The 23,924-nt window shown below is 42.5% G+C and overlaps 3 protein-coding genes and 1 long non-coding RNA gene across 5 annotated transcripts in view; 3 read left to right on the forward strand and 1 right to left on the reverse strand.

Moving 5' to 3' along the window:
- Positions 1-5,348, forward strand: part of LOC147132229 (uncharacterized) — a 42,054-nt gene extending 36,706 nt beyond the window's left edge. Inside the window, exon 5 of the long non-coding RNA XR_015082284.1 lies at positions 2,314-5,348. This is a non-coding gene — a long non-coding RNA (uncharacterized LOC147132229). The remainder of the gene's footprint in view (positions 1-2,313) is intronic.
- On the reverse strand, positions 27-7,419 carry mturn (maturin, neural progenitor differentiation regulator homolog (Xenopus)). Its single transcript, XM_086015579.1, has 3 exons — positions 6,991-7,419; positions 2,397-2,519; positions 27-1,247 (listed from the first exon to the last, which is right to left on the reverse strand). The coding sequence occupies exons 1-3, from the start codon at positions 7,147-7,149 to the stop codon at positions 1,140-1,142; spliced, it is 390 nt and encodes a 129-aa protein (XP_085871705.1). The 5' UTR covers positions 7,150-7,419; the 3' UTR covers positions 27-1,139.
- A 1,069-nt stretch (positions 7,420-8,488) lies between these two features.
- Positions 8,489-18,186, forward strand: sh3bp5a (SH3-domain binding protein 5a (BTK-associated)). Of its 2 annotated transcripts, none has more exons than XM_086015567.1 (9): positions 8,489-8,819; positions 9,549-9,611; positions 11,401-11,529; positions 14,480-14,644; positions 15,389-15,519; positions 15,758-15,800; positions 16,828-17,032; positions 17,131-17,430; positions 17,564-18,186. In XM_086015567.1, the coding sequence occupies exons 1-9, from the start codon at positions 8,736-8,738 to the stop codon at positions 17,737-17,739; spliced, it is 1,296 nt and encodes a 431-aa protein (XP_085871693.1). In that variant the 5' UTR covers positions 8,489-8,735; the 3' UTR covers positions 17,740-18,186. The 2 variants fall into 2 exon arrangements, with proteins under 2 accessions (XP_085871693.1, XP_085871695.1); XM_086015569.1 differs by having other exon boundaries at positions 17,567-18,186.
- Positions 18,187-18,769: 583 nt separating this feature from the next.
- Positions 18,770-23,636, forward strand: LOC147132234 (digestive cysteine proteinase 1). Its single transcript, XM_086015337.1, has 11 exons — positions 18,770-18,963; positions 19,522-19,581; positions 19,654-19,746; positions 20,338-20,510; positions 20,812-21,073; positions 21,166-21,361; positions 21,588-21,781; positions 21,896-21,987; positions 22,318-22,479; positions 22,633-22,822; positions 22,940-23,636. The coding sequence occupies exons 1-11, from the start codon at positions 18,915-18,917 to the stop codon at positions 23,125-23,127; spliced, it is 1,659 nt and encodes a 552-aa protein (XP_085871463.1). The 5' UTR covers positions 18,770-18,914; the 3' UTR covers positions 23,128-23,636.
- Positions 23,637-23,924: the final 288 nt, after the last annotated feature.

Below are 23,924 nucleotides of genomic sequence, written 5' to 3' on the forward strand. Positions count from 1 at the left end.
AATAAACACCGCACAACAACCCAAAATTGGGTTCGCATGTTTTATTGGAACAATTGTACACACGCACGCACGTCTCAGGGGGGCAAACGCAATCAAGATACATTGCATGAGGAACATCGGAAGAGGCCTAGGATGACACTAACACAGGCTCGAGATAAACCATCTGGATGGCGAAGGCGGTGGTGATTGGCGGGGTGGCTGGCTCCAAGCGGCAAATAGCAACAGAAATCAGATTTACATTATCCTAAAATATGGGGAGTACAACCGGAGTCCATTTCTGTGCCTCTGTGTACAATGTATACTAATGTACCTGTGATTACTGGACTCCGACTTTTTCCGGGACCAAAAATGTACATACCGTACTACCCCTACAATGAGTGTACATTGCCATTTGTGTATTCATTTGATTAAAGTATGCTAAATTGGAAGGTGTGTGAACGGCTTGTGCTGGGAGAGAGGCAAGGCAACAACTAGGAAGACCACAGTTAAGAGATAAAGATAAACGAGGGTGTCATGTGACACTGTAACCAGGAAGAGCGTCGACTGCAGCACAGGGCCTTTTGTTGTGACAGTCACAAGATAGCGAAGGGAGGTGGGGGGGAATGATGATGTAACCCGAGAAACTCTCCATGCCCCTCGTGATAAGGAAATGCGTAATATGCTATTTGGAATCACAGTCGAAACACTTTGAGGTTCAACTCGGACGGAAAATGGAAAAATCTTGGCGCCTCGCCTCATCTCGCGTGATTTTCACTCATCCGGCCCTCTTCTCTGGTGTTGTCGGCCTCGTCACCAGGCGAGCGTAGAAAGTGGGTTAACGGTCACATTCGCCTCCCGGGAAGTCAAAGCAGTGCCGTAAACCGCTGCCGCGCCGTGGAAGGTTAACCAAAAAACGGTGAATGATTATGATAGTCGCGCGTTGGCGTAGGTCACGTAGCCCTGTTATGTTTGTGTGCAGGGGACGGGGTTCAACCAAGTGCAACAGAGCGCACACCTTTGGAAAGCAAAGCAACATTCAAGAACATGATGGTGCATTTTTTAGTAAGTTGGCCCTGTGTGTGTGTGCGTGTGTGTGTGTGTGTGTGTCAGTAGTGAGGCCCCCAGGATCCCTGGCCGGCTTCCTCCCTCCTCTCTCCTGGTCACTGCTGGCTGACCCCCATCTGCTGGTGGTCGGGCCCCGGCTCGCCCTCCACATCGGCGTGGTAGTGCTCAAACGTCTCGTCTTCTATGTCAGGGAGCCCCAGCAGCTAGCGGGAGGAGACGGACACAGTTGTAACACACAGTGTACGCCGTGTACTTGTGTCAGCCTCGACACTCACAGTGTGTTGCAGAGGCTTTTTAATCAGCGGCGTGAAGAGGTAGGAGTAAGTCACATACAGTATGTGCAAGTCAGTAGTAAGTCCAGGTCGTGAACTCGAAGTTTCAAGCAAGTGCCAAGTTACTGTCCACCCATTTTTAGCCATCTCAGGCGGCGGCCATTTTGTTATCCTGTCGACTGAAAATGAGGTAACGACCAATCACAGCTGACCTGTTTTCTGAAGCTGAGCCATGATTGGTCGTTATCTGAGCCCTGAGCAACTGTGACGTCATTTTCAGTCGACAGAAGTGACAAAATGGCCGCCCCCTGAGATGGCTAAAAACGGCTGGATTTTTCTGTTTAACCCACACTCCACAAACGCAATATTAATCTGAATGCCGTGTTTGGACTCGTGGGCCTGATTCGAACATATTCTTGTAAAGAAATTTTGGGGGTTGACTTCCACTTTGAGCAAGTCATACAATCTTGCTCATTCACACTTTGAACTCAGTATCTGTACTTAGTACGACAATCGTTTTTATTCCTAAAAACTCTTTCATATTTTTGTGAGCCTCTGTAACAATATGCATAGTTGACATGAATGTTTAAAACCAGTCCTGAAATACAACTGAACTGTACTTGGGCAGGGATTTTTATTTCATATACCACCTATGAAGACCCTATAAAGTGAATTCAGAGATGTTTTTAAATACATTATACATGTTTGAAATGAATTGCACCACATCAAATAATGTCACTTTAAAAAAGGGGGGGAAAAAACGAAAATGCAGATTTTTTTCAACACTTTTTTGAAGTGGTGTAATTGAATTGTAATTTAGCCATAAAAAGGTGAATTCGGTTTGAAACTGCTTTGTTGCTGTTCAAAGTGGTGCATGAATAATATTGAGAAATAAATCAATGCAAATGTCAAATGCGATGCATGTTGATACTCATTCAGCACATTTAACTCCTCGTGTAGCCACTCTGAATAATTCAGTGTTGTTTATCTCTTCCAGCTTTGAGAGAGACGCCAACGCAGCATTCTGAGGTCACCGCGTATGTGCGAAAGTCTGTTACAAACAACCACTGTTTATCTTACGGGCCTGAAGGACGTGAAGACCTTCTGCAGCACCTCCAGCAGGGTCTTCTTGCCGCAGGACGAGATGTAATCCTGAGCCAGCTGTAAGAATGGTAGGCAGTCCTCGCTCTCGCTCCACACATGCTGTACAAACACATAAAATTCATCATGAACATTAAAAAAAATAAATAAATAAAAAATGGTCACAAAGGAGAAATCAGCAGTTTGCAGCCTACGTTTTTCCTGGGTCAGGGTCAGAGCAGCCCAGGGAAAGTAGAACAGAGCAATCAGACCAGATAAAGGGGTGAGCAACATGGCGCGGACTGAGCACAAATATGAGAATTAGCTTCAAACCGGTGCGAGGAAAATGCGTGGGAAAGACGAAGCAAGGAGCAAATGGTGACTATCCTAAAGCTTTGCGTTTCCAGGCCACCCAAACATAATAAGATGAACCATTAGAGCACTTGGCCTGAAGCATTCACACACACGTATGTGAAGCGTGGTTCAATGACGGTAAGAAGCTATCAAGTCCACTTCCTCCTTACAGTCAAGGAAATGAAAGATCCATTTATGCAGTTATTTGGGAGCAAGCGATTGGCAGTACTTGCTTGTTAGTGTTGTTTAACTGGAGTCCAAAGTTCATGAAGTTACATAGTTAGAGTACTGGTCAAAACAACAGCTCCGAAAATTATTATTTATTAACTACCAATCGTATTCATAGTGAAAGGTATAAGAATTCTCTTTATTAACTCATTCACTGCCATTGTCGTATTTATTGCTCTTTTCACAGTGCAGCCATTCAGGAACTTGTTTATATTTTTTTCAATTTTTTCAAACATTACGGTAAAAGAGGGTCTGAAAATGTCTGGCAGTGAATAAGTTAATTAGCCAAGCAGCTAGATAAACCTGTGCATCCACCAGTTTGACTCGCCATTCATGCAACGGAGCAGAGTCGTGCTCAACTAAACTGGCCAAGCTTCAATTTTTGTAAATTGCTATTTTCAGCACGGCATCGCATGATACTGAGGACTGCTTCTAATATTTTGACTAAACAAAGACATTTTCAGATCATGATCCAGCATAATAATCAGCACATTGTTGAATGAATACCTCTGACACTGCCGAGCATTACTTTCTGAAAAGTGTGGTGGGGTTGCTGTGTATTCTCTTAGGCCTGTGCCAACAGACTAAATAGCTGGGGGGTGGCGTTTAAATAAAACAACAAAAGGCGCTCATTTGAATATGTTGTCGCGTTGTTCATCATGTTAAAGGTCGCCCCAAGTGTTTGGTTTTAGTCAGCATCTCCGTCTTTCATCGGGCACACCCTCGTGTGGGAGCGCTGCGAAGAGATGGACGAAAATCTTCATGTGGCAGCAGCTTGACGTTGATCCCTTGTGTAAATCGCGCTTGAGCAAGGCACCCGAAGCCTCCATTTGACTCACTGTTGAGTGAGAAGTGAAACATCGGCGAGGTCAATCAAGTGACCTGCGTGACGTATTTTGATGGGCGTGCACGTTGTGTTGCAGCAAAATAAGCAAACTCTTAGCTAATTAATTGTAATTCCCCTCGATAATGTTCATCTGTTGGATAGTGATGCACATTTAAGTTTGCGTCTGACTGGTCAAATTCAGATAAAAGCATACCATAAGAAAGTTATTGCATGTCTTATGCATATTGCATGGGCCAATATCGCCATATCAATATTTTTCTCGATATATTGTGCAGCCCGGTTACATGTGTTGAATCTGGGGTTGTTTAGTTGAAAAGAAAGCTACTATTAAGTTGTATGAACAGCAGCGGGTGGATGAACAGGTTACTTGTCCCTTCTGCCATCTAGTGGTAGAGCATTTAATTGTTTTGCCAGTTACTATGCGGGGTTGGCACAGATAAACAATGAAAAATTGTTTGCAGTACATAAATAATACATTCGCAATTGGCTTAAAAAATGGGAACCTGTTTTGTGTCCAAGCCAAAGGCCTGTCTAATCTGAAAGTATTGCTTTAGCGCCATCTTGGTGCCTAGGAATTATTTTGAATGGACCTTCATTTACACATTACCATTAGGTTCAATTTTTATTTATACATAGCTCTTTGCTTCAGCTGTGGTTTAAGCGCACTAGAAATAAAGAGTCTCATAGAAAAGTAGTGCTTTGCTGCCGTCTTGTGGCACCGATGAGTAATTATGTAATACTAAGCCTTGTTGGTGGGGGTGCCAATCACGTGGGCTTGCTCCCTTTCTTACATGAACACAGTATACTTAATGTAATGCCTTTGCGTATGGGAAAGGGGGAGCCACTGTCGCTGATGCACTTTTCCGCCTTTTATTATTTTTTTTATTTATAGTTACTGAACACTGGGAGAAATAAAGTAGGAGCTGCTGTTGGCCACAGCTTGTGCCCAGACCTTCGCCGATGTCTCTGGAACAATATCCCCCGTATGGAAAAACAATAGCGAGCCACGTGCGGCACGTGGGCCATATAACGGCCCCTTGAGAGCATTTGATGCGGGCTGCCATGCAATTCTAAATAAATACAATATATAACCCGCAAATGCTCATAATTTACAAAAATGAACATTGCTGCTTCACATTTTTTCACAAGTGTAGTCTGGCCCTCAGAGGATTTTTAGTGCGTGGTTTGAGATTGAGTGGGAGTGCTCGGTGCTCAAGAGTCCCGTAGAGAGACAGTTATTGCAGCTGATGTGTGTGTGTGTGTGTGTGTGTGTGTGCGTAGGCTCACAGCGATCGGCCTGCGTTATATTAGAATGTGGCGCTACACTGCAAACTAGAGCAGGAGATAAAGACGACAGAGTGAGAGATGGATGGATGGAGACAGATAATAGTAATGTAGTCACTTCATGTTTACTGTAAGTCAGCTTTTCGCCCACAATGTTGGGTCGGTACTCCTGAACATGTCTACATGGTGAGTGACATTAGGTTTGTAAAAGAATAGAGTGCATTTGATGGAGAGGCAAAATAGGCTCAAGGGTCATCTCCATCTGGCCTCTGTCATTAAAGCTGGGGCGGGTTGAGGGGGAGTGGGGCGGCGAGAGCAAGGGCGGGTCTGCAGCACGACTGAGTTGATGATGATGATGATGATGATGATAGGTGTTCTTCTGTGAACAATCTGGTGGTTTTTGACCACGGGCCGCTGGCCAATAGAGGGCACTTGGGCGCCACCACATGAACTTGAATAAGACATGGACATTTTAAATTAAAAAAAAAAAAAAAGTAATTTGAAATAAAGGTATAAATTTTTAGATGAGTAGGTTGGTTGTGTGTACCCATAGACTCTATACTCAAAAAACATGAATTGGGTTAAAAGTAACACATTTTTGGGTAAAAAATGGATCGATCCACTAATTGGGTCAATTTGTACCACTTTCTTGCATTGTTTTGTACAAAAGAGCACAATTTGGGTCAAATTGATTATTTTTAACCCAACTGTTTTTAGAATGTAGTTCAGAGACGACCAGAAGGTTTGCAAAATGACGGAAGATACATTAAATAAATCAGTTAAGTCAATTAAGAACACGGCTGCACTGGAACTAAAAATCAGCCCTGGTATTTTAGGCTTAAACCAGCCTTTGCACATGTGTACACACTCAAGCACGCATTGTAAATCCATTAATGGGCTGCTCTTTTCTGGAAAAATGGATGAAAAATTGATTAATTTTATTTGTGTATTTTGTATTTTGGGAAAATAATCATTAAATAGCACTGCGATGGGCCCCCAAAGATGCCAGCCCACCGGGCATCTGCCAGGTGTGCCTGGCGGCCAGTCCAGCTCTGCTTCAGACCACACCTTTTGAGAGGAGAATATAGTTTCTGATGAATAAAGTTTTGTTTGTCTGTGTTGTGTGGTTGGTGGCATATTTCTGCCCTGGACCCCTAATTTTTTGTTAAAAGTTGGACCGTGAGAGATTGGACCATGGTGGGGCTCGCATCTGTTGCACCCAGTGCTGAATGCAGCTTGATTTACTTTACACCTGACCTCCCTCCCGACTGAGGCTGTCTTTGCATCAGTCACGCGAGTTGGACAAGATTGGTTAGAGATACAAAAATGGAGGACGACAAATGATGTCCTTTCAGACAGCAACTTTTGAGAGGAGAAGCTCCGCGGACCTGATCAACTAAACATCATAATTAATCAGCAGTACAAAGGCTGTTATGAGACAATACACCAAATCTTTTTTCCAGGATTTGGTTTAGCAACAAGGCTTGGCTAGCGTCATGTAGCGAGGCCTAACGCGTTATTCAGCTTTCCCTGCCTCCTTGACCCAAGCATTGAAAAAAAAACTCGTATATGACTGATTTATTTAGATAATAACTCCAGCATCCGCCACTGTTTGTGGCCGGCCTTTGCCGCCCAGCTTCAACCTTGGGGATGATGGTGCAAATCTGCCTTGGTGCATGATTGCATAATATGACACTGCAGCGAGCAGAATGTGACATGTAATGCATCATAATCCATCCAGGGGGACTTTATTTGAGTGGGGAAACGGGGGTGCATGACATCATCCATTCCTTCCTCCGTGTCCACGGGGACCCCGCCTATGCTCGAACGCACGCACATGCATGTGCAGTGTATATATAGAGAGGGGAGAGGCCCACTCACGAAAGTGTCGGTTCCGCCGGGGCACAGCACGTAGAAAGAGACGCCGGGCTCCGCGTAGAAGTCCAGCCGCCTCTCGTCGTCCTCCTCGGCGAAGATGAGCTCGAACGGGTTCCCCGAGCACCACTTCTCGGCCGCCTCCACCAGATGCTTGAACTCCATCCTCGGTTAGCCCCCTCTCGCTGCCTCCCTTCCTCCTCCTCCTTATTCTTCCTCCTGCGACGCCCAAAGGTGCTGCCCGATGCGGATGTTGAAGAGAGACAAAGAGGAGGCGAGCTGGTGGTCGCATCAGCAGCCGCCTTTCGGTCCGGGCATCGCCTCTTTAAAAACAACAAGTCAGTTGGAAGAGAGCGCCATTCCGCTCCGTTATGAAAGCAGTCCGGTAGGCGAGTGAGTGCATGATGCACACTCAAAAGGGGACGCTGGAAAAAAAAGAAAAAAAAAAAAGAAAAAAAAACCGCGATGACGAACGATGAGACAAGAAGACGTCCATGTTGGAGCGTCAGGCTTTTTTTTCTCGTTTTGTGCGCACTTTTCCTCATATTCGAGCAACAAAATACAGTACATTTAATCGTGGTAGAAGTCACTTGATGTTATTGCAAAACTACACTTTGGATGAACCACGTGGCACCGCATTGTTGAGAAATACGGCCACTGGACACTTCATATAGGTACACCTGCATCGTCTCAGTTTGTTGCATACTGGGCAATGTTACAGTATATATTGGGTGTGCATATTTTTAAATGAATATACAGTCGTGTGTATTTATTTGTTGATTGTTCAAATAAACACAGCATGTCATTAGGTAGCCTATATTTACATCATATTGTTTGCAATTTAATTTGTATATTTTACTTTCATATTTAAAATGGTTAAACAAACATTAGATAGACTTGTCTCATCTTGTTTTCTTTATTTTTAATTTTGCTTTTTAAATTTAGAAATTACATTTTAAAAAACCGTTAGCTCCACATGCTTGATAGTAATATACTTTTTAAATTTATAATGAAGTTTTACATTAGCTCTTTAAATAAAAACGACACGAATTGGAAAACTAATTTGCTCTTCCTGCATCATTTGGATTTTTAATAGAATTTAGTTGGGGAACTTGAATAATCTAACTATATATATATTTTTTATTTTTTTATTTATTTCATGAGTTGATTCATTTTCATTTAAAAAAATGAAACAAATAAAAGCAACAAAATAGTTTAGACTCCGTCATCTTTAGATTCCTGCCTTGCACTTTTAATTCTCGCCACCAGAGAGCGCCCGACACTAGTTCTCGAGCCGGTGTGATTGGCATCGGATCAAGTTCCACGTGTACCTGCGCTCAAACCGGAAACACTAGTCGAGCGCGTGCTTAAAATAATTGCATTGCATTTGAATTACGTGCATCTACTTTTATTTTGAAGATAAACACCGGATGCTTTAATTATGTGCTTCAGAAGTCATCTAACTGTGCTACTTTCCTCCCTTCTGTCTACTTCGGTCCCTGAGGTTGTGATCCTCGGCAGTGTGTCGGCTGGCTCCCCCGCGGCCAGACCGGCGTACAGGGACCCCCTCCAGCATCCCGGAGACCTTGAAGCGCGCAAAGAGCCTGAAGCAAGCCATGTGGCCGCGTGTGTTTGGAGGGTGAAGAGTGGGGGGCTCATCACCAGCGGACCCCTCCTTACCCAGCAGCCCATACAACCCTGTGCCCAACCGGGGGTCTCGCTCTGCGTGAGTTGAGGACAGTCCAGTAACAATGGAGCCTTTGCAAAATGGGACTGAATATGAGGAAGACTGCCAAGGTGCTGAAGAGGAAGAGCAAGTTGACCCAAGAATCCAGGTGAGAGGATTTACGGGTAATATTATGGAAAATTAACTGCAAGTGTCAAATTAAACAGCCAAGTAAATAATTTGTTTGCTGCCTATAAGTGTAGCCAATTTAGATAATGGCGCCACTCCAAGTTTCCTCATGACCTGGTAGCTAGGCTGGGAGAAGATCCTATGGAAAGGCATATTTTTTCAAAATCTTCGATCTCCAGCTTCAGGTCTATGTAATGATAGACTCTTTGTCCGCTCTAATAAGACAATTAAGTGCACTGGTAGAATGACTATGTTGCTAGTCTGTTCAAAGGTCGTACTAGTACATGCAAGCTACGCATAAACAATATAGATTAAATAAATGCAAAAAAATGACAAAGTGATGAAGTGCTGCCTGTACAAGTGAAAATAAAGTTGAACCATATTGCAAGATGTTCCACCCACGGTTGTCAAGGTAACCTTTTGATAAGAAGGGCCCGTCCTCACAAAATGGGCTAATTGTTTAATATGGTGTGAAGTGCCCTGTGATTCTTAATTCTTGAAGTATTTTGATGAAAGCATGCGGCAGACATGTTAAGACACCAGAACAACCCTTTTGCATTGTGAAAAAAAAATTGCCTAATATATCACATTTAAAACAATCAGCGAGGCCCGACAATGTGTGTTTTCATGCCGTACTCTGCGCTCCAGACTAATTTCATCAACCTTCATCCAATATGTGTTTGTCCCCATTCGTGTTTACTGCAAACAGGGCGAGCTGGAGAAGTTAAACCAGTCCACAGATGACATCAACCGCTGGGAGAGTGAGCTGGAGGTAATAAACAGAAGACTTCTTTCTCCGCAGTCACGGTGCACTTTTCTAACCCTTGCCTAAACGCATTTCGAGATCCTCCCTACAAGCGCAAGAGATAATTCTCCTCGTTTGGCTTAATGGTTTAGAAAATTGCCTAGCAACATGAACTGTACCTCCAAATAGTCCCTCTGTGAATGCCTTGCAAAGATGTGGGTGAAAAATCAAGGGCTTCTACCACAGGAAAAGATCCAATTCCGTGTTAAAATAACATTATACTGTATGAATTGAATATGAATTAGCCTAATGCTAATAAACAATACCAAACACCATAGATGGGCTAACGAATAGCATCTGCACTGAGGATTTATAATTCTTTATACAACTGATATTTAAACGCAAGGTGGAGCATCACAGATAATAGAACAATACTCGTAGATGTATTCTTTATCCTCTGTGAAGAACGGGTCATATTATTGCAGCTGAATGAGGGGTTTGGACTGCACTGCTACTTTTTAGTTTTTAAAATGGGTCCATTTAGCAGCAACATAACAGGGCGCCAAACCACATATTAGTAGTAAACCTACTGTCAAAAGTGAGCGTTATTATGTGCAAATATTGATTCCTTGCCTGTCCTCACATTGACTCTTTTCCATTTGGGACACTTTTGGGGATCCCAAGTGCTGGCCTTGTTGCCCATCAACATCCCTTAACCTTCCTGTGAAAACAAACAAATGAGCCAAAATGGTTGCCAAGCATTTTAAGTTTCCAGGGTTATTCTTGTATTTAGCTGTGAGGCAGGGGAAAATTACACCCTGGCGAAGCAGTCCGGAGATTGTGGTTTTCCTATTCTTGCTTTACTCGCTTCCACCATGCAGTAAATTCAGTGTCACAACCCAAAACGTTGCTTTAGACAAGCTTATGCACAGGCTCGGACGTACATTTGCACGATATACATGCACGCTGCTAAAATTGATTTCAAAAAAGGAATCCGGGCGGATGCAAACGGCGAGCATAAAAGCAGCGGCAGTGTCAGGAAGTGGGGAAACGCTGTGATGTCATAGGGAAGCACACTTCCTGTGACGCCTTTTCCGCCCTTTAGCTGCCGTATAGGCCACGTTTATGAACAGGATGCAGGTGCCATTCATTTTTCACAAGTGAACGCACATGTCAGCAGATGGCCCGTCGGCGCATCACATTTTTTGGACTCCAACACATCAATGCCGGCTGGCTCTTGGCCACGCCTCCGGAATCTCCAGCACACGTGCTTTAAACGGGTGACTTCAATTATGAAAGCTGCTTTGTCAGCAGAATCGCACAGGAAGCGTTGGCCAAACGGTTCGGAAACAGACACATATTGTATGTTAAATTATTCTATACTAAGTGTATTAGATCTCGTTCATTCCGAGAGGGGAGAATTAATTTAATTTGTTTTTCTCACTTTTGTTCTCAAAATGGATTACAATGCTCCCTTTGTCCAAATACATTTGAGTAGACCTAGCATAAAATGGCGGAAAATGGTACGAGGTGCACTGCTCCACCAGATCAAGCACTTTCTTCCTGTCACATACAGAATTTTATATGTAATACAGAGTAGCGATTCATTCGTGACTAAGCTCCTGCTGCTTCAACTCACGTTGAACTCCCTCCAAGAGTTGCTTGACCTCCTTAATTAAAAACCACAACCACACTGGCCTCATGACAGCGCTTAGAGGGATTTAGGACTCATTCGGACTCATCTTTGCAGAATTTGGGCCGCTTTGAACACCAAAGTCTACCCGAAACTAACGTGCCTATGTGTGTGTATTCGCAGGAATTCCGCCAGCGCTTCCGTGCCGTGCTGGTGGAAGCCACCGTGAAGCTGGACGAGCAGGTGAAAAAGATCGGGCGGGCCGTGGACGACTCCAAACCTTATTGGGAAGCCCGCAAAGTGGCCCGGCAGGTACGCGCGCACATCTGCACGCACACTGGATGAGGGTGAGTTGGAAAGTGCGAGGCTGAGAGGATTAGCACGGAGACGCTTGAAAGGGCTCGGCTCATATCTACTTAAAAGACCCGCGCGCACGTGACGTCTATTTTTAAACCACCTCTGTATGCTAAACAGCTGTCAACCACATGTATAGTAATAATTCCTAGAAGGCGAGGTTGACATTTGTGTGTCATTGTCGTCAAAACATAAATAGATGGCGTGCTTTGACGCCGGTGTGTAGCATAACAAACACTTAAGAGGCGCATTGCCGGAGATTTTTGCATCGGGATGGGACCAATGTGCACGTGAGGGGGGGGGGGGGGGGGATCAGAATGTGTGTGCGCATGTGGAGCGGGCTTAACTATGGCGCAAAGCAGATGAAGGCCTAGGGGGTTAAACTGGCACATTGTCCACTCATGATTTATAGACGGGAACTTTGAATATTTCAAACGTGACCCACTTGCAGGAGCGTCCAAACACCTCCCCTGCCCGTGTCACACTCGTGCACTTTGTTTTCTCCCCTCCTCGACACCTCCTCTCGAAAACCAGCTGCAGCAACCTCCCCGCACTCTCCAACCAGCATGTTTTTCCACTTACATTCCAACAAATTTGGGAAGGGGGAGTAGCGATGTCGAGATTTGCTGCAGCTTTCCTGTCTATTGTCTTCTGCAACACCGAGTGTCTGTCTTACAGGCCCTGAGCTTTTCTTTCTTAACGCAAAGAACATTTGGTACGGTACAGTATGTAAAAAAGATGATATGGTTTTTCAGGGCCGATACCGATTATTAATAGTCAAGGAGGCCGATAACCGATATTTGGAGCCGATATTCATTTTCAGTAAAAAGGAAAATATTGGCTCAAAATCGAAAAAAAAATTTAAACTCTTAACTATGTTTTTAATGTATTCAAGCATATGTTTATTTATATATTTTGTTATTATTATTATACATTTTTGACAATGTACATCTTTGTTGTAAAATTGTAACAAAGTTCAGGGAGCTCCCAGGGTCATCAGCATGTCTTATGAAGCTAAATGAAAACTGAAACAATAGCTATACAGTACATAAAATCCTCCAAAATTACACAATGGCAGAAATGTTCAAATTACTTTGTTTTGATTTCAAACAAAAACAAAAAGGTGCAGAATTTTGCCAGGATCAGTAGAATCTCTTATAAAGTGAACTGAAAATTTACATAAATTGATTTAATATCGGCCATCGGATTAAAAAAAAAAAGGCTGATACTGATATTCGGCAAAATGCCAAATATCGGCGCCGATAATCGGGCTGGCCGATAGTCGGTCTATCCCTAGTATATAATACTGAGCAATGATTCAATTATGATAAACACATTTCTAAATGGCACATACAAATGACGTCATTATCGAACCCTTGAATCCTGCCTGGCAACAAGTGATGTGACTGGGGGGGGAAAATAATCCAATTTTTTTTTTGTTTGTTTGTTGCTGCGAGACTCTTTGTGTTTTAGTTTCATGGTGACGTTTTTTTGTCCGTGAGAGTTATTATTATCGTTACAATAAAATTTTCTTTTGGCAAGGCTGACTTGAGATCTGTAATGTGTTTAAGTATTTGTGTCAGCGTTTGACATAACCCAGCATGGGAAAGGAAGTGCGTTGCAGCGTTTTTATTTCACGAGGATGTCTGGTGAACAGCGGTAACAGTTTTTTGTTGTTTTTTTTGGGTGTTTTTTTTTAAACTCCAACCTGACAAAACGAGAGTGATTATTTCATTTTGGAGTCCTCACAACATTAATTATCTTGCCAGTGCGGAGCCTGGGAAGTGGGTCACACGCAGCCGTGTAATCAGTTTGTAATACAGAGCAGATTACACACAGGCCGCTATCTTCGCACTCCTTTCCTCCGCCGCTTCACGTTGGATATCATGACAGTATCAAGACAGGTGGTGTCACCTTTGTCCCTGCTGACGTCATTGCCGGGGGGCTATCTTCGGTGGGGTTGACCCCGACCGGTGGTCGTGACACCAGGCGATGGGGAGTGGCAGCTTGGGGGGCCATGAGAAACAAATCCGACACAGCTTGAAAAAAAACTCACGCTGACTTTGTTGCAAGCAGGCAAGGAAGTTTATTTTTATTTTTATTTTCATTTTTATTTTTTATTATGTAAAATAAATGGCTTTTATGTTTTTTTTTATGTTGATTTTTTTATGAACACCAAACTGGAATTCATGTATTCAAAATGACTTCACCTGACTTAATTACATTTATTTTTATTTTTCAATTTTATTTATTTATTCTTGTCTTAAATGGTGTTTCTCATGACGTTTCTCAACCTGATTGACTCCAGTTTCACTCAACATTCAATTTTTCCCATGATAATTCATAAATGCATCTAAACCTATTCCGATTTGAACCATTTTGGTCCGGAATCAAACAGTGGCCTTTGTTTTTGCCCGTCTTGATCCGACTGCAGCCATCTTCAACCTATGACGCAAAAATGATCTTTCCATTGTTGTTCTAGCATCTTATCCCTGTCGGTCACATAGTGTACAGCACAATACGCAACATTACAGCATGAATGCTCCATTCTAATGCCGTTGTTTTTGCAACGTCAGTGGCAGACAATAATGCATTGAAAAACTCCCTTTCACCCGTAAAGGGGATGAAGCCCACCCTGCGTGATGCAGATTTAACAATCGAACGTTATTTCGGGAAAATACTCTAAACGGTTCCCGACGCAGAATTTGGGATGCAGCTCATTTATCGGACGTGATTAATTCTAAATGTCGCTGGCGGGCTCTGTGGCATGACGGGAATAACGCTCCCATTGACAGTCAGCGTGGGTTGGAGGAGCCCACTGACAGTCACAGAAGTGCCGTTTGTGCCTTTTTTGTGTGCAATTTGCATGGACCGCATAGGAGTTCATGTAACACGTGTCCTCCTTTAGGCCCAGGTTGAAGCCCAAAAGGCCACTCAGGAGTTCCAGCGGGCGGTGGAGATCCTGCGGGCCGCCAAGGAGACCATCGCCCTGGCCGAGGAGAGGCTGCTCGAGGAGGACAGCCGCCAGTTTGACTCGGCCTGGCAGGAAATGCTCAACCACGCCACGCAGAGGGTGGGTTGACATTTGCAAATGTATTGATGCTTTTTTTTTTTTTTTTAATAAATCAATAAATAAACAGATTGAAATAGTCATTCATGATTTGCTCACCTTAACACCCCTGTTATGTTGCGGGGCAAATTGACCCATTATATCCACCCTTCCATCTTTTTTATAAATTTGAGCTCATTATTAACTTAATAGCATAATTGCTTAAAAGGGAAGTCAACCCAAGGATTTTTTTTTACAAGAGTTAATCCACCCGTTTTTAGCCCTCTTTTGGGGCTGCCTTTTTGTCACTTCTGTCGACTGAAAATGACATCACATTTGTGTCAGGTAACGACCAATCATGGCTTAGCTTCAGAAAACAGGTGAGATGTGATGGGTTGTTACCACAGCCCTGAGCAACTGTGATTTTCATTTTCATTTTTCACTCGACAGAAAGTGACAAAATGGAGATGGATAAAACAGCTGCATTTTGCTGCTTAACTCATATTTCATAAATTCAAAATGTGTTTCGACTAGTGAAGGTGCATATTTTTTTTCAGAGGTTTTTGGGGTGGACTTCCTCTTGAATGTTGAAACTGCATCTAACCCTCAAACCAAAATCTCACATATGTTTGGCACACGTGCTTTTCTCTAGACTGCGACAAATAGTTTTAAGAAGAACACTCTACATTTTTCTATCCGTGCGAACGTGAGTAAAAATAATTGCTTGTCTATATGTGCCCTAAAGACACACGCGCAACATCTTTGCAGGTAATGGAGGCCGAGCAGACCCGAATGCGCAGCGAGGCCGAGCACAAGACGACGGCGGCCAACTACACGTCCTGCATCGGCCACATGAAGCAACTGGAGAAGAAACTCAAGCGCTCCATCAACAAGTCCAAGTGGGTCCCCTTTGAAATAACTCGTGTCGACTTCTTGCCTGAGTGAGGAAAAGCAAACCGGGGTTGTTTTGATGAAGTCCAGATGTTTCTCGTCTTGCTTCTCGTTGGGGTGTAACTCCCTTTTTGTAAGGGCCCAGGAATGCGAGTGGTCACAGTGGAGTGTGTGTGTGTGTGTGTGTGTGTGTTTTTTTTCCCCTCCCCCTCTCACTCTTTGTCCTCTTTCTGTCTCCCCCTGCAGGCCGTATTTTGAGTTGAAAGCAAAGTATTATCTCCAGCTCGAGGTACGTGCACTACAACACGCAGTCTGTTCAATATTTACTTTGGTATTATGCAAATTGGGTTTGTGTTCACTCTGCAGTTTAATTTGTAATTGACTCGATCAGGAATGGATTAATTTTGGTATTTCATTACTATTTAGATTATCGGGCTGCAGCTATTTACTGAATCGGATGAAAAAAAATTTGCATCGCTTTATTCCAAAACAACATTATTTCAAATTGACAGTGCACAAACATAAATTATTATGATTCAGTTTCTGGTTTGGTCCATAACACGTCAGACAATAGGCAAAAATGTTGATCATTGTTTTCCAAAATAAAAGCAATTGTTTTATTTTGATTCGACACAAAGAGAATTAGGTAATCTTTCATGGAGGACTACAGATATGTTTACTGCTGGAATGCTGAAATTCTGAGCATTTGCACACGTTTGTATTTTTAAAAAAAAGAAAGAAAAAACCTAAACAATTGATTATCAAAAATTAATTTATTAATTAATTTGAAAATCGATTATCGATTAATCGTTCCACCTGTTATATTTTATTCTTTTATCTCATTGAATAATTAGTTACAATGATGTATTGCAAATAATACAGTAACACAATCAGTGAAATAAACAACTTGACATACATTTTACAATGCTTTATTTATTTTGGTTAAATAATTTGTTAAACTGAAATGAGTTATAAATAATAAAGTGGCCAGTGAGCATTTAACAAAACCATCATTCTGACGAAAAGCCTGGGAGGAAATGACTGGACAATAATTAAATGTATCCTTTAAATATTCACCTTTCGTCAAACCGGCCAGCCATTGATTAACTTTGCTTATAACTTCATGTCGTTTCTCACTTCCTGTTGAAGTTTACCGTTAAGCTCACACATAAAAGTAAAGACAATTAAATAATATGTATTTGAATATCAAAATATTCAACCCTCTATCTTACGGAAATTAGCATAGCAATAACCCAAACAGTAACACCATACAAGCAGTTAAGCTAATTTTCCATTAAATATGCCCTGAATTTTAGCAACTGAAGCGTCACGTGGACGAGCGGCAAGCTAAGCTGGTGGTGGCGAAAGCCGAGTACCGCGCCGCCCTCCGCCGCCTGGAGAGCATCTCCGAGGAAATCCACGCCCAGCGCCGCTCGTTCGGAACCCGAGGGCGGGGCGTCGGGGCCGAGCTCGACGGCGAGGATGTCGAGGGCTTCGCCATGGATTGCGACGGCCTGTCGAGTGAGCGTCGTACGCAAATAATCACATTTGTAAAAATCTTGAGGGTTAATCAAAAGTGTTTTTTTGGTCCCTCGTATGCGTGTTTGACGTGCACGCAGTGGTGTCGGTGTCCATTGACGACGACTCGGAGGACGACGCTCAATCCGCCTCGTCCGCTCCGTCCGCCTCCGCCAGCCTCGACGTGCCCTCGCCGCCATCCCCGACCTCCTTGGTCCACATGCCCTCCTCGCCATCTTCCTCCTCCTCTTCCTCCTCCTGCCCTGCTGCCCCGGAGGTAGCCAGCCCGTGCAGCTCTCACAGCTCGGATTCGCTGTGCGGTTCTGCCCACGGCTCGCCTCTGCTGGGCCCTCGGAGCCAGTGCAGCGGAGCCTCGTCTCCGGACTGTGACCAGGAGAGAGGTGATTGTTTTTTTGGGGTTTTTTTTACATTTACAGTGATTCAAAAATAGATAAATATAATAAAATGTGATCGCAAAAACTATTTCCAAAATATTTGATAGGCTCCCGTTTGTACCTCTCTCCTCTTTGCCAGCAGGAGACCGAGCAGAGGGCGCCGAGGCCACAATGGAAGGCAACCTTAGCAGTCTTAACTTGGCTGCTGCACACACCCAACAAGACGGCAGCGACGTGAAGGATAAAAAGGAGACGGAATGCACGAGCAATGAACTCCCCTCACCGTCAAACTCTCCCCTACTCAAAGGCGTCTAACTGGGATGACTGAAACCTCAGTGAAAGGTGCCATAAACATCTATGTAGCCATTTGAATCCATGGTAATGTTACAGTGAAGAAATAAACACCAGTGTGCAAACATTGCTGCTCAGCAAAGGACCACATCTCCCATAATCCTCCTCGCTTCAAGAGAACTCATCGTGTGTGCCATCTAATGTCTTTGTGTTGTACTGCAATCTGATCATGTTCAAGACTGCAATAAATTATGTAAATAGTCCTAAAATGAGGAGTCCACACATTAAACCAAAAAAGGTGAGCGTGAATGTTTTTTTTTATTTTGTGTGTACTTTTTTTAATGTTCAAATAGCAACCTATAGTGCAGATTGTCCTATATTTATAATCCTGTATTCTTGCATTTGAACATTTGGTGTTGTACATGTTCAATGCAAAATAATAAGCAATAAATGTGTGCTTCGTCATTTTCACTCCACAGGTGATTATTTTGTTGTACTTTATAATATACATGTTTACACGTTTAAACATGAGCTACACATTTTTGACATTCTTTTGTTTGTTTTTCATAATTAACCTGGTTAACAATAAGCATTGGTTGACATCATAATGGTTTTCATTATAACTGAGCCCCTTCAATGTTTGGTATCTTCTTGGTTTATACTTGATCCCAAAGGACATTCTGGTATCAAGTAGAAACATCACAAATATATCACAGCAAGAAAAGTAAAAAGTTGCAATCATGATTGCAAATAAATAATATACATGCAAAAGTATCAAATTATATTTAAATTTAAAAAAAAAATAGCGTTTTAACCCAAAACAAAAGGATTATTTTGCAACTATTTTTGTCTAACAGCCATAACGTGTCGACATATTTCGTCATGTTCTTATATTTTAAGATTTATTTTATAATAAAAAAATAAAATAAAACCTATTATTTTTTATTTTTACTTCGGCCAGTGTGGACCAGATCACATGACTCAAAATCACATGATACACCACGAAAGACCTTCGTGTCCTGACATTTGATTGGGCAACACACTTCCGGAATCTCCTTTGATTGGAGGGAAAAGAAATGAGCAAGTAGCTACATTTTTGTTTACGTGTTGAAGCGACTCACAGTTTGTAGAGCGATGCGTTTTGTTTTAATGTAGATTCCGTGTTTTTATTTGTAATCTTTTAATTCAGTGCTCAGAACATGACGCGGTTGTGGTTCCTTGCTGCTGTTCTCCTATGTACTGTCTTTGGTAAGGATAACGTGCTTGAAATTATCTTATTGTTATAAAAAGCTAAAATTTTCTTCTTTATAAAAAAAAACGAAAGTATTGTAGTTATTTCATGGCGGCCAGCGTTATGATTTATTTCTTTGGATTTAAATTATTTATATGAACAGTAACAATAGAGCTCATTGGTTTATAAAAAAAAATCCAACGCCATAACCCATTTTGAAATCTGTTAATTTAAAGTTTGCTTCACATTTAGAAAAATGAAGTTGTCAATGTGGTTTGACACCCTAGATTGCACATAAAATATCTCCTTTAATTCGACAAATAGTATATGTTAAATCAATCATACATCAACTGACAAAATATAATGTGACTAGTGAAAGCGGGTGACTGTCGGCTTATTGTTTACACTTAAATTGTTTACACGAGATATTCATTCAAGCTCCTCTGCTCTGGAATGAATGAAAACAAGATTAACTTAATCTTATTGACGTTTAATGTAAGGCAAATGCACAGCTATTACACATCTCCTTACCTTCACTTTCAGTAGTAAATCTTTCCTGCACAAATCTGTTGCAGGTTCTGAAGCAAAAGCGCTGCCTTCCCTTCCCGATTTCGGGACCGCTTATCATGTGAAAGGTGAGCAAAAAACCGACGCACTGTTTGCTTTTGTCATCGCCACTTTATCTCATGATAGTGTTTTCTTTATAGGAGTGATTTCGTTGCCTTATGCTGAAATTAAGGAGCCCTTTGAGGCCTGGTTTGACCACAAGGCAAAGTCCAGTCGTATAGACTACTACCATGGTGAGAAGCCCTTCATTCATTCTCACTGTTTCTCCAGACTCGGTGGGATGTGAAACTGAAGAGCCGCTGTATCACACCCAAACAATAGGAGCGGAACAGAAACACTCTTTCTGCTAATAGTCTTGCACTCTCATGTGACCTTGTTCCGTTAACATGAGTGCATAGTGAAATTCAAAAGGTTTTGTGTATTTAACTTATCTTTTTGTTTTCCTCTTATCTGGAGTCTTTACTTAAGCAAAGCATTGGAATTGAAGCATTCAGAAAAGGTGGACTCTTTCTCGGACACTTTATGTATCTTGTTTACATGAAAAGGAAAAATAGTTTAAGATGCTTTCTCTAGCAATATTTATTTTAATAAGGAGTCTATCCTGTTCTAACATACAGTGAATTCATACCCTGTCCACATATTGAGCTATAGTTTTTTTTTATATGCTTAAGGGCAAATCTTAGCTGAAAATGATGAGTGTATTTTTTTTATTTCATTTTTCTCTATCTTTATATCTCTCAATAGTATTGCCTAAATATGAACTAACATGTTATCCGATACAATGCTTCAATAAAATTTCTACTGTGCCTCATCTATTTCAACAGGACAAGTGTCAACATACCAGCTGGCGGCCGAGCAGCCGTGGGGGGCTTCCTACAAGATCACCCCCGAAACCACAGAGGACGAGCTGAACGTGATGAAGTGCTTCCAGGTCAACGGAACCAAGGACGAACCCGTTAAGACGCAAGCGGCCTTGCCTGATGTGCAGGGCTTCCAGGTATCTGTTCTAATCAGTGTACAATCAAACAAATATGCTAATTTCCATTAGTTTGTCAATGGATTTTTGCATTATATTGTAGCAGTAAGCTAGATGGCTTTCTTTAGACAAAATTTAATGGCTTGGTTTCAGCATTTCGTGGGGGACTCTATATTGGGTCAAAACATGTTGTCTATTTCGTAAAGTACTAGGGGAAGGGGGAAAACTTTAGTACTATAAACCAAAAAAAAAGCTTTTATTTGGTTTCTTTTGCACTGTAAACACACTATCACTTGATTGATTGGCTTCATTTGCTCCGCAGTTCCTAAGGATGGAGTACTATGGCGGCTCCCTGTGCGAAGTGTGGCAGAACGTGACCACGGTGGGCTACAAGAAGAACACATACACGCTGTGGGTGACCCGCTCGGAGGAGCGCGCCGACGGCCGGGTGGATCCGGCCACGCCGCTGCACTACGAGATGATGGGCTACAACACGCTGCTGGGCTCCCATTTTGATAAATACCTGGTGGACTATAAGGAGTTCTCCTCCGACGTGGACCCCTTAGTGTTCTCCCTCCCTCAAGGTTTGCCATCAAAGAATTAAAAAAAAACAAAAAAAAAAAAAAACATTTCAGTGATAATATGAAAAAAAAAAAAAAAAAACATTGTCGGGCAGGTATGAGCTGCGGAGGATTCCCCGGTCCAGGAGTGGAGCATCACATGCTGGCCAATCCTATGAAAGATCTCATCCACACGTCGTCTTCGGGCCACTCGCGGCGCATCTTCGAACATTTCAAAGAGAAGTTTCAGCGTCGATACAGTGACCAGAGGGAGCACGAGGAGAGGGAGCATGCTTTTCTCCACAATCTCAGGTGGGCGGGGCATCGATCGGAAGAGGCGTACATATATATATATGTATATGTCCATGCGATTTAAAACAAAATAAAATAAAAAGTAAGGCTACTTAGTGTTTTTTTCATTGCATTTATTTGGGAATTTCTTGTCTCATTTTTGTCTAATTTTTTTTTGTGTCTAATTTTAAAGCAGCTTTTGTTAGTTTCCACTGGTCTTTTTTTTTTTTTTTTTTTGTCCTTGTAGATACATCCACTCCAAGAACAGAGCGGGACTGTCCTTCACGTTGGCTCTCAACTCCCTGTCTGATCGCACCTTGTCGGAGATGGCCGCCATGAGGGGACGCAAGCGCGGAAAGACCCCCAACCGAGGACGCCCCTTCCCTTCCCAGATGTACAAAGGAGTCAAAGTCCCCGAGTCGCTGGACTGGCGCCTTTACGGTGCGGCCACATCACCTGAAAGGACCTGAAAGGCTTTCTTATTTTTTATTTTATTTTTTTTTAATTCACACTCCTGAACTTTGTATTTTTTATGACATTTTTTTTTAATGACAGGCGCTGTGACGCCAGTGAAGGACCAGGCCATCTGCGGCTCCTGCTGGAGCTTTGCCACCACGGGAGCTTTAGAGGGGGCTCTCTTCTTGAAGGTGACCGTAACACCTTATTCCATAGCTCATCATTTGAAAATGGAATAAATAAGCAATTGCACAGGAATTATTTCACGCCAACATTATTTATTGTGAGTCAGTAAAATGAATCCAAAATTCTCTGTAATGACCATGTGAACGAAACGAAAGGTAATTTTACAAACTATGTTTTCTTTTGATTTTTATTTAGTTTTTTTCTGAAAAATGTTATTGTTTTTACTTTGTTTTTATTTTATTATGTATGTTATTGTTGTTTGTATCTTTTGAGTGTATGTACAGTATGTACGCAAGTATGATTTTTTATTTTTTATTTTTTTTTTGGTCTACCAGACGGGTTCCCTGCAGGTGCTCTCCCAGCAGATGCTAGTGGACTGCACATGGGGCTTTGGCAACAACGGCTGCGACGGCGGCGAGGAGTGGCGAGCGTACGAGTGGATCATGAAACACGGAGGCATCGCCACCACCGAGACCTACGGCTCTTATATGGGCATGGTGAGATACTCGACGTCTTACATAAACAATGCTACTCATCCCGTAATGAAAATTTCCTAGTCAGTCATAATATTGAATAATGACGCTTATAAAAGAAATGGATTATTATTGTTACTTGACACATGTTGAACGAAAGCTCTTCTGGGTACACAGAACGGCTTCTGCCACGCCAACGCGTCGCAGCTGACGGCGCGCGTCCACAGCTACACTAACGTGACGTCCGGCGACGCCGAGGCACTGAGGCTGGCGCTGTTCAAGAACGGCCCTGTGGCCGTCAGCATCGACGCCGGCCACAGATCTTTCGTCTTCTACAGCCACGGCGTCTACTACGAGCCCGTCTGCGGTATGGCAATTCAATAACAGCTCATGTATTTAAACCTGCGTGGATTACAGAAACTGTAGAATTAATCCCAGCATTATTAATAACACAATTTTTACATCCAATTTTCTGATTCCTCAGGTAACACCACCGACTCGCTGGACCACGCCGTGCTTGCTGTGGGATACGGCACTTTAAACGGAGAGCCCTACTGGTTAGTAAAGAACTCGTGGTCCACCTACTGGGGCAACGACGGCTACATCCTCATGTCCACCAAAGACAACAACTGCGGCGTCACCACCGACGCCACCTATGTCACACTGGCCTAGAAACGTACCACTGTCACTTATGCCACAAGCATTAAAAAAAAAAGAAAACATAATCCCTCATATACATTATGTGATCATATGATAGGAATCATTTTGACTCTAAACCGCAATGTGATGCTGGAACTTTAATTTTGGGGGACTTTTTAATGCCACTATTCAAGTGCCCGAAGATGAATGAGCGACAAAATAAATGAGTTTCTAAATAAAAAAAGAAATGCTGTCAATGTGAATTATTTTGTTGGTTTACACAATTTCATTGCTGGTCAAGGACAGTTAAATCAATAATAATGCTCCGTTGATTAAGAATGGGGCAAGGGGGGCGGATGGAGGGACGCTTATTGGAGTTGCAGTTTTGTTTGTGGCAAGAGTGCCCACTCCACAGGAATGTAAATAACATCAATCTGTCCAAGCACACTACATAAACACCCCACAAAATGTATTTTGTAAAGAGAAAATAGCTGTGTATTATTGATATTGTATTTTTCTCATTAAAAGCATTGTGCTGCGAATTGTGGTGTAAGGACCTTGTCCACCAGAGGGCAGTATAACAGCCTACATTTAAAATTGTACATATAAGTTACAATACTACGCCATGTTATTTTTGTGGCAATGGGGGCGACCAAAATTATCAACTTTATCCAAAGTGAGTGTGCATTTCAAACCGCATTTATTCCTTTTTTTTTACCAATTGGATTTTTCAATTTGCGTCTCATTTGAAACCGGCTAAACGAGCAAGCGCAATTGCGAGCCAACTTCAGCGTCGTATCACAAAGATACTATGAAGTAGAATCATAATT

This window comes from Filicampus tigris, chromosome 18 (genome assembly GCF_054856515.1).
Source record: "Filicampus tigris isolate MCC_2025a chromosome 18, RoL_Ftig_1.0, whole genome shotgun sequence".
In the NCBI taxonomy this organism is placed as follows: domain Eukaryota; kingdom Metazoa; phylum Chordata; class Actinopteri; order Syngnathiformes; family Syngnathidae; genus Filicampus; species Filicampus tigris.